The sequence below is a fragment of the Pieris brassicae genome, chromosome 8 (assembly GCF_905147105.1).
Source record: "Pieris brassicae chromosome 8, ilPieBrab1.1, whole genome shotgun sequence".
Taxonomy (NCBI): domain Eukaryota; kingdom Metazoa; phylum Arthropoda; class Insecta; order Lepidoptera; family Pieridae; genus Pieris; species Pieris brassicae.
Window position 1 is genome coordinate 14,823,360 of NC_059672.1, and position 16,071 is coordinate 14,839,430.

General features: G+C 32.9%; 1 protein-coding gene across 1 annotated transcript; it reads left to right on the forward strand.

Moving 5' to 3' along the window:
* Positions 1–2,493: 2,493 nt before the first annotated feature.
* LOC123713496 (PI-PLC X domain-containing protein 3-like) lies at positions 2,494–16,057 on the forward strand. Its single transcript, XM_045667189.1, has 7 exons — positions 2,494–2,661; positions 5,819–5,973; positions 7,267–7,511; positions 9,513–9,725; positions 13,250–13,337; positions 13,924–14,158; positions 15,428–16,057. Exons 1-7 carry the CDS (start codon positions 2,598–2,600, stop codon positions 15,769–15,771), a joined length of 1,344 nt encoding a protein of 447 aa, XP_045523145.1. The 5' UTR covers positions 2,494–2,597; the 3' UTR covers positions 15,772–16,057.
* Positions 16,058–16,071: the final 14 nt, after the last annotated feature.

Consider the following 16,071-nt stretch of genomic DNA (forward strand, 5'->3'; position numbering starts at 1 on the left):
TTTGCGGAAGAAAATCTTGCTGATTGTATTGATGATGTATTTCCTATAGTCGTTAAAGCAGTGAGCTGAACAACTTGTTTTGAACAATTTACTCAACAATACATTCTAGATTGTAGACCTTTTCATACAAACGTAAATGAAACGACGTGACTAATGAAACCGAGGGAACCAAATAGGAAACATTTTTCCTCTATGTCATAAATCAATAATTACCAAAATTAAGTATTTTTTACAATTATGGCACAATAAACATTTTCTCATTTACACACAGGTCGAACATAAACATAAATGAAAAAAAATGTCTTGAATAAGTTTAAATATTATTAAATAATTAATCATTTCTTTGAATATCTAAGTAAAAGTAAGTAAATTTTTAATATTACGAACTTTGCTATTATAATTATTTTCTTTAGTCCTACATAATTATGTATTAACAATAAATATTTGCTTATACTTGGCGAATCTTTTTAGGTTGTTATGTTATTTTCACACATGTGTATCCTATGAGAGCAAAAAAAAATATAAAATAAATAACTAACCTAAAAATAAAGTAAGTTAATTTGCGGAACTCTATACAATTTCTAATAAGCTAAATGCCAAATTACTGTTTATTTTCGTAACGAAGTATTTACTAAAAGCTTTATCAGACTAATTATCTTTTGTATAACCATCTATTTCCATTGAATTAAATAATTTATTATAACTGAATAGGTCGTTTACTACAAAAATGTAAGCTACCATTTTGTAATAAGATTTGTGAAATAATTACAATTCTATTAATATAATAAATAAATATAAGGACAAGTTATTTTAAGAACTTTAATTGAACAAATTTTAATATAAATAAAACCCAGTGGTCTGACGAAGAAGGCTGTTTCTCTAATATTTTTTCATTACAGGCAAGCAGGTGGTCATCGCCAAACCCATGCCATTACTTTTATCACATACATTCTTCCTTAGTGATGTTTCCTATTACCGTTTGGGACAATATCAATTGCATTGTTTTACAACCGGGGTTCAAACAGACGACTTCAGAGTCAGCGGTGCCTAGTTACTAGGATAAACAATGCTCTTGAAAATTAAGTACGATTTTTTACTATTAATGAAAGACTATGTTTAATTTGACCTTCATTATTCTTTCTTTTGATTCTTGAACAATTTATATTGTTTGTGGTTTTTAAACGCTGTTATAATATTAATATTAACTTAACAAATCAACAGAAACAATGAAATCTTTCGTATTTACATTATCTGTAATCTCTTTTAATCTAAATTTATTGATATTAAAATTGATTGGTGTTTTTATCCATAATTATACCTACGTAGAATAATATTCATTTTTTATCAGTTACTATGCTTGGTGCCTATTATTTGCCACTTATATTTCAAATATTTATATAAACAAACTACAATCCTATCATTATTTTACTCCATTTACTCACTATTAAGAAACTACAGGATTAAATAGGCGGGCAATATTATTTCTCTTGGTTTATCTCTACAATAATCTTCTTCGTAATCTTCATAACTGAAGGTCGTGCCGGTAAAAGCCCTAAATGATACATCGCCATGCAGCTTCCAAATAGTTAGAACTAAGAATTAGTTCATTAGGGATGTTGAGACCCATAATGTCTTTATTGGTTCTGACCAACGAGGAGGCGATCGACCACAACTTCTCCTGCTATCACTCCTACCACTACCAAGTTGTCTAGACTATTTGGTTTTCTCATGGCAATATGGGCAAAGTAGTTAAGCCCCCGTTTGTAAACAATAGTCGACAGCCTTGTGGTGATTTTAAGTTGGTTCAGAATGGACTTATGGATTCTTTATGCAGTCCATGGTAATCGTAACATTCTAGTCCAACACAACATCTCAAATGCCTCTATCTTTTTTCGGTCCGCTGCACGACTTGATCAGGACTCTGATTCCTTCAAACTTATGGAAAATACGTTCGTAAGAAATTCAACACGTTTCTGTTTTGCCATATTCTGGTCAGTTTGCTCATTGCTGCTGTAACCATCTGTGTTCGGCTACAGATCCCTATCACATCCTCTCTGCTAAACAGTTTCGAGTTTAAAAGTATAACATTGTATGACATCTGCATGACATAAATATATCGAAATTATCTAGGTTTATTATTTAGGTTTTAGCGCAAAAGCTTCAACGCTGTAGTACAGATGTTTTTACTTAGATTATTAAATAATCGTTGCAGTAACATCACGAGCTATATCAATAACAAACCTAATGTTAATAGTAGTAGACACGCGTATTTCTATTATAAATAATACGTACACAAATAAGCTAATCTATTATACCTAGTAGGATGTGATTGGGAGTTGATACGGAGCATCCGGGGGCTGCACGTGGCATCTGCGCAGACGCGTGCGACAAACGGGACCACAAAGTAGATATATCGAAACGGTGGGATCCATTATTTACGTAACAATGACCATACTTTGAGTAATATAGAAAGTGTACGTTAGTAATCCATCATGCGACGTACGTGACGAGCAGGATGCGTTTGATTGCGTTCGCGCAGTTGCGAAAGAACGCCAAATCTTTAATCTGGTTCAGTGGCGCGGGAGCCACCAAGCGTGATGGCCGTGTCTTGGGTATCTGTGGCCTTCCTTGCCGCTACAGCGTTAGGGGCTTCTATTGGACGTAAGTAAAATAAGCGCATTTGCTAACCAGAATTATTATTCGGTATTAATTTTGTTTTCATATTTCGTACATTTTTGATCTGCATCATGGTATAATTGCATTTATATTCGATTCCTTTCATGGTAGTATGGTAAATAAAATTCAAACTAATTTAACTACTCATAGCATTTGAAATAATACTACTTTATTGTTTGAATCGATTAAACGAATTCTTTGTCAAAATTATTTGAATTTGTTTCGGTGTACCTGACACCAGTTGAGGCGTAGTGTTACGGGGTACATAATTATATGCTTTATTAATTCGAGACCTCGTTATTTTATTACATGGCAATGTATAAAATATTAGTCACCAATAAAAGTATGAATCAAAGATCCTTTCAGATCTTACAAAACAAAAAATAAACCATTATATTTTTGCTTCATCGGCATTACATTATTTCTTTTTAGAATTTTCTGTCTCTGACTACAGATAATGTTAATAAAATTCAAAAGTAATTGTTAAATTATATCTCGAGAATAATTTAACAGTATTTATCAGACCATAGACCAGGTGGTCTAAGTAGGTACTTATTAGTCCGTTCCTATTAGTCTGTTCCTAGTGCTTGCGTAAAGGAATACGCGTTTAGACTGACATTAACCAGTTATGTCTCTTATATAATTGTTTAACCTACTAACACTTGGAATACAAAGCAGAAATTGCAAACAAATCATAAACATATGGTTGACGTACTTTCCTATTTTATGATTTTATATAAGTTTATAATTTGTTAAACTCTAATTATAGCACATAAAGTTATTAAATGAACTATCCAACTACTGCTATATTTATTCAAACTCATCATCAGTTTGGAAAATAATATTAGTATATATATATATATATGTGTGCGTAATATTTAAATGTTGATATGTAATTTTACATGTTGATTATATATCGTTAAAGTGACATTTGAGATTGAGATATACACAACGATATATTTAATTAAGGTTTGCATCAAGATTGATGTACCTCGTGAAGAGCTTAGATATTCCTTAAGGAAACGGATACACGCGCGTTTTTAAGTTGGCCTTGATAACTTCTTAGTCTTAAATAAAATCATTGATAGGAATACTTTAAAAAAATATATAGAGACGTTTTTTGAGAGAAATATCACATAATTGGTTTGTGGACTCAGTTTCCGCACTTAGACTCTCAATAGGTCCGTTGTGGGTAAGAAGACATATGATATAAATAGAATTATACATAAAAGTTAACAATCAATTGGTTTTGAAAAAACGACATATTATAATAATTAAAATATGTCAAACCTGTAATGATATCATAAGTGTTGACAGTAGTATCAACGATACAATGTATCTAACGATCCGTGGATGGTTTTTATCTATTCTTCGGTCATCAACGGAAATTACTGTATGTTTTCGCGGCAAAACTATTTAATATTAAATTAAATATTCAACAGTGTGTAACAGTTCCACTGTATAAAAAGTAATTTATTGCCTTCTGGTAACAGATATAATGGAAATTTCATGACGTCTTCTCGTGTATGCTATGAGATATAACAGCGATTTGTCATCTTCTAAATTTTATGTTATAAAGTAACCTATAAGCATTCTATATTATAATGATCACTATTTCCCACTATAAACAAAAACGGTTTCGATTCAAATACACACATATACACATATGTTTTTATTACTCTAATACAGATCAAAATTAAAATACAATTGTGTAAACAGGTTTATAATTACAATTATTTTTATATACTGACATTGCAGTATTGAAATAAAAAAAATATTTCCAACACACATAATAAAAAATTGTATAATAGAAAATTAAAACAAATTTTGAAATTTTGCGCCCTGTACCAGTGTACCTTTTGTAATTTTATCGCATGTATTACGATCTTATTCGTTGAGCGAGGAAAGCACTGGGGTCACCAAATTTAACATACGCTCGAACGGTGAAGGAAAACATCGTGAGGAATCCGGCTTGCCTACAAAGTCGGTGACGGTGTCAAGCACAGGAGGCTGATCAACTTGTATTGACAAATGATCATGAAATAGATACAGAAATCTGAGGCCCAGACCGAAAAAGGTTGATTTATGTTAATTATATGTATTTATAAGATGATAATGTCAAAATAGCCTTTATACTTTGCTTTGAATTTCAGTATCATTCATTCCATATCGGACGCCATCACTGGAAACGCCAATAAACTCCAATCGAATAATGCGGATTCTAAAACGTGTATGTACGTAGCTAGGTCGGGAAATAATTCGGTGACGGATCGCACTTGTACATAGGCCTATATCGACGAACGACTGTATTTATGTAGAAAATATTAAAATAAAATAATGGTATTTGTATATGGTTATTGGTAAATCAGGTGTATATACACGTGATATAATCCCTGAACTTCACAGTAGCCGCCAACAAGTCGTTCGTATGTATACAGCCGATAACACGAAATAGTACTGCACATTGGCCTATTAGTTACCACAAATTACTAAATAACCACTGCAGTATATCATTAACCCGTTAATTTATATTTGAATGGAGTGTTTGTGTTTTTATCAAGCGACCATTTACCTTGCAATGTTTGCTGAAATATTGCTAAAATTAGTATGTAATTTTTGAATTCACTTTGATGGTACTTTAAAAGATTTCAAACAATTCATATAATTTTAATCTGAGGAACTGACATGCGAGTGTTGAAGATTACTTCCACCCACGCGATTTTGATTTACAACGATAAATGCTATTTACTTTTACTGACTACCTGTTACTTTTGCATCTACTTTGAATAACAGTTCCGAATTGTTAATATTTACCGTTAAATTTAAAGCAAAAAGAATTTTAGAATTTCGTGGTTTTTTTTAAACTTGTTATGCGATTTGTGAAAATTGTTTATATTTAAAGCTAATCATAAATATCTCAACTATAAACGCATCATTTTATAATAAATCATATTGCATATGTATTGTAGTATAATAGGAACTACGTTCAAAACATTTCATAATATCATTAATAATCGTGTTTATCACAAAAATTTAAAGAAATGCACCTATTTGTAAGTTAAATGTTGTACCGGAAAGGAATTTAAACTCTTTAATAAATAAAAAACTGTATTCATTTAAAAACCAACGGTTTCAATTTCAGCCGCCGCAGAAAAGCAAATATTGGAAAAATCGCTTTGCGGAAAAGTATGGATAACGATTCACTCTCTTACTATACGTTTGGGCGTCGGGCAAAACTTACTGGATGCTATCGAATTGAACTGGGATTTCAACTCTTGTGACAACCTTCCTAAGCAGGTATAGAATTTATGCCTTTTCATTTTAAAATACCTTAATATCTAAATAAGAGCAGTTTTGGCCTAGCGGCTTGAGCGTGCGACTCTCATCCCTGAGGTCGTAGGTTCGATCCCCGACTGTGCACCAATGGATTTTCATTCTATGGGCGCATTTAACATTAGCTCGAACGGTGAAGTAAAACATCGTGAGGAAACCGACTTGCCTTAGACCCAAAAAGTCGACGCCGTGCGTCAGGCACAGAAGGCCTATCACCTACTTGCCTATTCAATTTACAAATGATCATAAAACAGATATAGAAATCTGAGGCCCAGGCCTAAAAAGGTTGTAGCGCCATTGATTTATTTATTTTAAAATACCATTTTGTATATGACTGTGTCATATATTCAACATATTTAACACAAAAAGTAGATCATTGCGCATAACCCGAATTCGATTCCGGGATTAATGTTTTGGATTGCTGAAAATCATTAAGAAGCATCCACAAATGTATCAGCCCAACGACTTGCATTATCTCGAGCCTTACGTAATATGTACTTTAATTAAATTGAAGTGATAACTGCTAAAAGTATTTGGCAATGTTTTTTTATACATTACTAGTTAAAGCAATGTTAGGCCGTGGTGTTTTAGTAATACTGTAATAATTTGAGTTTATTTTATGTTGTGAAGTAGCACTATATCAGTTTATCTGACACAATATAACCATGAATAGATGATTCTTGTGCCGAACGATACATTTATCTATTTCATTCACGGGAATCGACTACAATATTTATATACGAGTGCTTTTCACTATACAGTAGCTATCTTGGTCTTGACCTCGGATTTTTAATTGCTTTTTGGAATTTTTTCTTATACGCAAGTCACGTACGCCTTCCGTACATGAGTAACACTATTGATAATGAAGTTCTCCGAGCAATGTTACGATGTTTTCCTTCACGAATGTTAAAGTTTTAAATTCGCGCTTAGAAAGAAAAATCAGGTACAGTCGTGACTGGAACATACGACCTCAGGATGAAGGGTCTACACACTGGGCCCACCCTTCCGATGTTTCATTAACGTCACGTTTGCTTTTTTGTTCGATCCAAGTCCAGAAAATTACTTTAATTTTTTAATTAATTATATGATCAATGTTGAACTGAATACGTTCTATCGAAACTCCACAACATCCTCTTCGTAATGATGTACATTTAATGCCAGTTTTACATTACATAAAATAAATAATAAGTAATTTTTATATAGTATACCGGACTTATTCATAAACTTTCACAGTGAGTATTATTAAAACCATTTCAGATTGGTTTATTTGGTGCTCGTCCGAGTGGCTGGCATAATGCTTTGGCGGTATATGATGTCACGTCAGTTGCGGGGCACATCGTCACCAACATATCTTTTGGAGAACCTGATCTTCCGGCTGGTTGGAATTCAGGTGCCGGTTTGAGGGGACCACAGTGCTTGTGGCCATGGGTTGGAGCGGGAGACCAGCATATAAACACTTTTAATTGTTTAAAAATACAACCAACTTGGATGGACGATTATGGGTAAGTTTATTAGTTAATTTTAGTAAATAAGTTTATTATTTTGTAATAGAATAAAGTGTATCATACAAAACCTCGAATTACAAATTAATTTAAATAATCGAAATTATAACAGCCGAAATTTAGATCGTATATAAGTTATACCATTAAATAATTAAATCCAAACATTAAGTATTACATTTGAGTCTTCCATATTTACAAAATATATCCCCGGCCACTCTGAGTACCAACACACTATAATATAATAAATAAAAACGTTAATTGATAAAATATTTCTTAGCCATCAATTATAAGTCGCTAGTTCACAGATAATTTATTAACAATCTTAACTAAGCTAAGATAATATAATAACCATTGTTTCCAATCTTAAAGGAAATAAACGGTTGAATGAGCCAAGATATTATTCACTCATCGTAAGATCTGTTTGTGAAGTGTCTCGTTACTTTCCTGCCAACGTATTTCCTCACAAGTTCATTGCTTCTAATATTATTCACTTCTTAATAAAAAAGTGGATAACCCTTTAAGAGTTATAGTCTTATTCAAAATGCTGGAGTAGTGTCAGCCTATGGTTGAGGATTCAACTTAGTCAATTTAATTGAGCGTGTATGGTAAGGTGACAAGTGTAACTTGAAGACCAAAGATGGTAATCAGCATTTCTGTTGTCATCTGTACGCGTCGCCCATTAGTTAGAATACCTATAGTGATCCTTATAGGTTAGTTTCAAATATTACAAAATGAGAGATGTCTCAAAAGTTTGGGTAATTAATATATTCCGTCCGATTTGTATTATGTATACTCGTATTATAAATAATGCAACAGCTGATAATCAAATATATGTGTTCAAAAAATGCTGAAACTTTATTTAAAAAACAGTTAAAAGAATAATCACGATCCTATTCCTGCCGACAAAAACTGTCTATAGCAGACGCAGGAATTGGTATCGGGATTACAAATAACTAGACTTGTTTTAAATATTGCATTAAAATTAATAGTTTAAAAATATTATATAAATATTTGTTTGTTGTTATTCTTTAAAAAAACAGATCTTCTATTTTTCCTTTGCTTATCTCTATGACTGACGTGATATATTTTTCATTATCACATCAACATTATCAGGGCTTTATTAAATATTAGCAACACAGCTTAATTTTTATTATTGATGCAATCGTATAAAATATATATATTTTGAGTATATTCTTAGTTATTACTATCCACCGTAGTAAAAAGTTAAAGGTTTAGTTACAACCAGAATCTGAAAATCGTGCCGATCTTTACATGCGTCAATTAATCGTGTATAAAGTTTGTAGTTTAGTTGAACTTCTTCAGATATGTAGATGTCTCATTTTGTGCTTCTCCTGTATATAAATATCTATTTGAACTAACAGATGATGACGATACCCATACTTAATTTTAAAAATTCAAACAGAATAAATCATAAAATAGAAGAACACAAAAAAGAACATAAAATGTTCATACCTTAAAACTGGAAAACTTTATCATAGTTCGCTTCTTAAGTAACACATTATTTTAATTTTTTTTCTTTAAATATTTCACGAAAAGATTGATTTCGAATACCAGAGCTTTGATACGCTAAATAATCTCTTAATAAACAATGCTATGTAATTTGATTCTAAATTTATCCACTTAGGTGTAATCTAACGCATCGAAAATATAATGTGAAAATTAATATCAAAAGTCCTGCAACGCACTCACGTGCCCTCGTGCTATTCAGAGTGTACATGGGCGGCGCTATCACTTAACATTAGATGAGCCTCCTGCCCGTTTGTACTCTGTTCTATTTAAAAGTAAATCTTGCAATTGGAATAATCTGTGGGCAAGTTCGTAGTTTAAAAGAGTTCAACTATGACTTTCTGGGTTTGAGACATTAGAAATACAGGCGCTTACATTTACTGTCAGTATTGTTTATTATTATTCTAATTTATTATAAATCAGAAAACCCGTCAAATATAATTAAATCAATTCTAAAATCTTCTCATCTTTCAGCAACCGAATCAATAACCTTCGTATTGGTGAGTTGGCGATTCCTGGCACACACAATGCGGGTGCTTGGCGTTTTGACACGGAAATTAGTACAGTGACCAGAGACACTTTCGTACTCTGTCAAGACCAATCTATATGGGCACAGCTTGTCTATGGTATTCGATACTTTGACTTTAGAATAGCGTACTACGACTTTTATGAGAAATCGGAAGATAGGTAAGTTATTTTTCACTTGAGTAGAGATTTGAATGCAGCGTATTAACGTGTTTATACATATATTTGTTGTTGTCGTTGTATTCAAGATAAAAAATCTATGGCCACTCTGAGTATATTAATTGATCTGATCTGTGTAATTTTAATATATATATATATATATATTAAAATTACACAGATCAGATCATATTATATATATATATCAATGGCGCTACAACCTTTATAGGTCTGAGCTTCAGATTTCTGTATCTGACTCGACTGTTTGTTTGACCGTTCGAGCGAATGTTAAATGCGCACATAGAAAGTAAATCCATTGGTGCACAACCGGGGATCGAACCTACGACCTCAGGGATGAGAGTCGCACGTTATTATTAAATAATTGAATTGTTCACTTAAGAATCTTAAATGATAGGATTTAGGAAGAAGTTACTAGGAAATTATTCAACACAGTGAATACATTTTCAAATTGCCCCCTGTGGGGCCTGAGCCCCACGTCGGGCAACACTGGTACATACACGATATATACTCGAGCTTCTGAATATATTTTGCTATTACTAATGTGTGTTGACTTAAAAATCGACGTAAACTAAGTCACAAGGAAGTAAGTAATAAGACAAAAGTTTACGCTGAGGATAAAAACCATAGAGAACGAAAATTTAAACTATACTGTCTCTCGGACAACTGTCAGGGAAGTGAAGCGCAACTGGCGACCGCGATTCGCGTAACGCGAATTCCAAACTCATTCTGGTGCAATTTGTTACGTAACTTGACACGCAAACTTCGTTTTAACGAGATATTCAAATCGTGTTTACTTGTGAAAAAGTAAATCGGGTCGACTAGTTCTCAATTGTTGTCGTTATTGAGTGTGAGTGTAATGCTATGTAGAGTGTATCATTGTATGGAAGACAAGCTAAACCGACTAAAGCCAATTGATTTCGATGCTTTACGGAGTTCACCGTTATATCTAGAAACTTTACATGGAGGATACTGTATTTAATGTAACCGTAACCCAGGGAGGCAAACACATTACTACGTATGATTATGATATGACCGTACAGTTAATTACTTATGGTTTTTGGAAAACCTTGCAACTTACTAAACATAATACAAAATAATATTTGAATCAAGACCCGGAGCTATAGACTAAACAATTATATGAGAATACGTGTAGGGTGTACATTTCAGTGTATGTTTGAGTGTGTGTAATTCAAGCGTGTTAAAATTCGCTTGATTCCGTAGTCTTCTAAGGATATTTTTATTGCATAGAAAGAAAACTCCATTGGTGCATGCCGAAGTTAGAAAGCACGACGTTATGTTAGAATCGCACGTTTTGTCAACGTTTGAAATATATAAAAATATGATCAAAATAGACCTAATTCTTCTTCTAGGCATCTTGCAACGCAATCCTAATAATAAAAATCTAATCTTGAAATATTACTTACTTTTTGTCAAATAAGAATATTTTCATTGATTAATAGAGGGTAATGAGTTTTATGACTTATAAAATATGATATTATCTTTAAAATTAACAAGGAATATAAGGGAGAAGCATTATCCTTAACGCGCCACCTTTTCTATCATATTGTTTATTTTATCATTATCAAAACATCCGCTAAGCACCAGGTATAGGTTTCTTTTCCTGAAATTAACAATATTTTATTTGTTTTAAAAAGCACTATAACAATACACATACACACACAAAACACAGTAGATGCATGTGCATCAATGATATGTGTGCACAACATTTCTAGAAAGACATTAAAATTGTAAAAGATAATAGAAATAATAGCAGTGCAGTGTTGGCCTAGTGGCTTGAGCGTGCGACTCTCAGCCCTGAGGTCGTAGATTCTATCACCAGCTGTGCACCAATGGATTTTCTTTCTATGTGCGCATTTAACATTAGCTCGAACGGTGAAGGAAGACATCGTGAGGAAACCGGCTTGCCTTACATCCAAAAAGACGACAGCGTGCGTCAGGCACGGCAAGCTGATCACCTACTTGCCTATTCCATTAACGGATATACGGAAATCTGAGGCCAAGACCTTAAAATGTTGTAGCGGTGATGATTTCTTTATTTTTAATATAAATAATACAATAAATCACAATAAACTAAATGAAGATATATTTTCTTTGCAATTGTTAATTACATTATTAGTTGCGGGACGCTGATGAAAAATATCACGAATATAGAAGTTGTTCAAGGGAAAATAATTAATGTATGTGTCTGCCTCATCACTCATGTCTCATTGGATCATTGAATAAGCCTAATTGTGTTTATAATAATGGCTATCGGCTTTTAGTATTCATTGTTGTGATATTTTTTTCTGTAATATCTCCATTATATTATAAAATATATATCGTAAAACTATTCACGTTGATATTTGGTTAATATTGTTACGAGCTAGGGGATCGTATAGAAAACGCCGTACCTACATCTCCTCTAGGGTTTATTTTTAAATAAATCTACAAGGAATTTGTTTACACTAAAAATCAACAAATGTTGTTTTAATTTTATTTTTATTTATTTTGTGGTTGTTTGTTTAGTTTTTTCCTTTGATATATTGCTTATGTTGTGTACATATTGATGTGTATGTGTGTTAAATTTGAGATGTCATATTTTCTTGATTATTTTAGGCATACACATTGTTTTAGAATGTATATATAAATATAAATTACACACAGAAATACACAAAATACGGTCACTAGTTACTTCAATTACGCGGTGTTAGTCTCTTGGTATCGAACTCGAAACTGAATTGCTATATATCCCTGGGAATAATCTTGAACCGTATTCCAGAACTCTCTAGGCAGGATCGCTACTGACTAGCGAATAGCGATTGCACAATTCTAGAAAGTACATACTCTTAATCTCTTTCGCACGTTGCTCCGTCCTTGTTGTACGGCGTTCTAGAGTGTTCGGTCTGGCTTCGAGAAGGTTCCGATCTTCCCTCTCTCTCGTATCATTCCATCCTTGTCCCACATCTAGAAAATTCGGTCTAGACTTCATTCCTTAAAGGGGTATAACTAGTCCTGAAAATGCCTGAAAGCGATTGTCCTGAAAACTGTACCACTTGGTTGGTACTGAAAACTGTACCACTACATGTTCTGAAACTGCCTGAAAAAAATGTTTCAGTCTCCTAAAAACGAGGGTAAAATTGTGCATGTGTTAGAGGCTCTCCTGAAACGGCCAAATATCACGTTACAGCGTCTCAAACTTGTGGAAAATAGAGAAACATTTCAGTCAACCCGTCTTCGTGTAACAATATGAACGAACCTCATAGTTTTATTCTGAGTAAAAATTGTGTTAGTATGTGATTAGTGATAGCATTATAATAAACAAGATTGTTTTAATATTACATTATTTCTTAGTATGTATGTTGTATAATGTATGTATGTAACGTAATGTATAAAATTCGCCCACAAAGTTATTTTGATAGCGCTATATGTTAACCACTTCACGCCATCTACGTGACTAATGAAATTAAAAATAAATTTTATTTAAAAATAATAATTTCTAATATTTTTAGGTACTGGCTCAATCACAACTTAATTCGTGTCCGTCCACTATTACCTCTTTTGAAAGAAATTAGGGCCTTCTTAGACGTCACTAAAGAAGTAAGTAATTTTAAAGTTTTAGCCCCTACTAATAAAAATCGATTGGTTTAATACCACTATTTTGTGACTGTCATGTAATCCTGGATTAGATATTTATCGGATAAGACTGCCTTTGATAAGAACAAAAATTGCGTACTCGGATTAATTAGATTTAATTTGCTTAAAACTCTTATTGAAATTTTATTCCATAGTATTACTGGTTAAGATCAACTGAATTTCTAATATGGTACTGGTGGTATGGTAATCGTTGGACTATCAAAAACTATAATGGAGCCAAATCTACGTAAAAACCTCGAAATATAAATTGTAAATGCACTACCTTAACTAGTATTTAAAGGGTCAAATAAGCATTTAATTAATTTAAAGACATTAATCTTTTGTACGTAGATTTTATAGTGAATATTAAATTCCTATACAATTTGAGTCATGTTCCGAGCGTAGGTCATTTGGTTTAAGGGTTCATAATTGACGAAACTATCTTAATACATATACCTTAAAATCCTTTTATACAAAGAGTAATGTCTTTTTGGAATGTAGAGTAGCGAATTCACTTTTAAATTTAAGTAAACCTTTGTTAATTTTTCAGATTGTATTTCTCGATGCACACCATTTTCCTCTGGGTTTTTACGAGCAAAACGGAGCACCTATCATTTCCGTCCACGAGGGTTTACTTCAACTAGTACAAAGGGAGTTGGGGGCTCATATAGCCCCTGCAAATCAGTTCCATACTGGCGTCGGAACTCGGGGTCCTACTGTACAAAGTTTGAAAGACGCAGACAGGCGCCTTGTTTTCAACTACGTAGATAACACTATCGTTGCCGGTAACTTTTATTTATTTCTATTTCAATATATTCTCTTATACACTTGAAATAACTGCTTTGATAAACAAAACTAAAAAAAGATATGACTTTCAAAAGCTCCCTTTTTTTTCTTTTAAAAAATGATTCCAAAAGAAAAGGCTTATTGGACTAACCTAACCTAACCTAAGAAACATAAATTATCTTTACGATAATTAAAACACAGACGCTGTAAATAATATACGTAAACATAACGTAAGCCTTAATTATTGAATGCGGATATAAATGACGAGTCACTCAAAGAAAATAACGTTACTCTTAAAACCCTAATGCAGTTACTCACACTTGCTTAATTTTTTCGTAAGGCGCATTGTTCTCGTTGGAAAACTTAGTCGCTTTATATACTAGAACTTTCCTTGGTCGTTGGAGCTTCATATAATTTTTTACAATTATTTTAGATCAAACGCTACTATGAAACCCCAGTGTAGTTATTAGACGTATTAAAACATGAATCAAACTCAAACATAATCTACAAAACTTTTTTTTTAAAATTAAATTTGACATTTGTGTAGGCAGGTAAACAAGTGAAACCATTTCAATTACGTATATAGACTATCAAACAATTGAAATTTTTATAACGCTCGGTTTATAAACATTTCAATAATCAATGCCATAGAGACAAATCCGTTAGCCCTTAAGGTCAAGGGTAGTTTGTGGTTTGGAGCTCGCCCTTAGCAGAGATACAAGTGATTAAACACAGCTCCAGCTGAAAATGGAATTACTTTACTATACGCCTCGTTCTTGTATATATGTCGCAGTAAAGTAGTTAATTGAATCTCTATACAGTTAATTAAAAATCGATATTCAATCAAGTCGCTAAAGTTCCGTCAGACAAGTCAGTGAACGAAACGTTTAACGAGTTTCCTAAACGTTCCTAGGCAACAAGACTAACCTAACCTAACCATATACAATATTTATAATATTTTTAAATATGAAGGACTTCTAGCAGAAGAAGAATCTTCTGAAACTCTTATTATAAAGACTTTTAGAAGAATTTTATTTTTAATCATATGCTCTTCAGCTCATGAGAGTGCATAAGAAAGTCTGTTATTGATAACTTTTGCTTTAGATAAATAGGTCAGCATTGGGTGCTTGTCCTTTGTTTCTTTAGTTCGTTGTCGTTTATTTCGAACTAAACTAATGTTAATTGTAAAATATACTTTGATGCATTAAAAATTATAAGCTAGATAAAAAATATTCTATATAATTATAGTGATAAAAATATTGTTTCAGAAAATAATTGGTTATGGCCGATACTACCTCATTTATGGGCGAACACAAATAGCCCTAAACAACTTTTCGAGTACTTAGATCGCGCTGTTGCTACCTCACCACAGCCGAACGCTCGCTCTCCAATGTTCTCAGCTATGGCACAAACTACTCCAACTGTCCTAGACATTCTATTCGTCAGAGGATCTCTTAGAGCCAACGCAGAAATGGTCAACAGAAATGCTACTGCTCGATTGACAACCGTTTGGCGGCAACAAGCTAATATCGTGTCTACAGACTTCTTTCTTGCAAACGATGTCATCGATGTGTCTATACAGATTAACGTTGAACGCTCCAACAGATTATGACGTCACGACCGACCACGGCATCAGAAACTTTTCTTGGATTTTAAGTACACCCACACCAAAGCAGTCTATCGCTCCCCTTGGCTTCCGATCACTTCACACGATCGGTATAAACCCTTGGGTTCACGCGGTCAATTGGTATAAATTGCTAATTGAAAGTATCCGCCACGTAACACTGCCAACATTGTAGGGTCAGCGGGAAATAGTGAGATTATTTAACTTATTTTTGTAAGATACCATACTAGTCTACGTTCTCTTTAATGGGAAATAAATATGTAAATAATGTGAACAGTTTTTAAATTT

Bases quoted from the DNA above. Each gene is read 5' to 3' on its own strand.
- LOC123713496 (XM_045667189.1), top strand. From the start codon at position 2,598: ATGGCCGTGTCTTGGGTATCTGTGGCCTTCCTTGCCGCTACAGCGTTA. The intron at 13,338-13,923 runs GTAAGTAATTTT...TTAATTTTTCAG, and splicing joins TCTTAGACGTCACTAAAGAA to ATTGTATTTCTCGATGCACA. The intron at 14,159-15,427 runs GTAACTTTTATT...ATATTGTTTCAG, and splicing joins AGATAACACTATCGTTGCCG to AAAATAATTGGTTATGGCCG.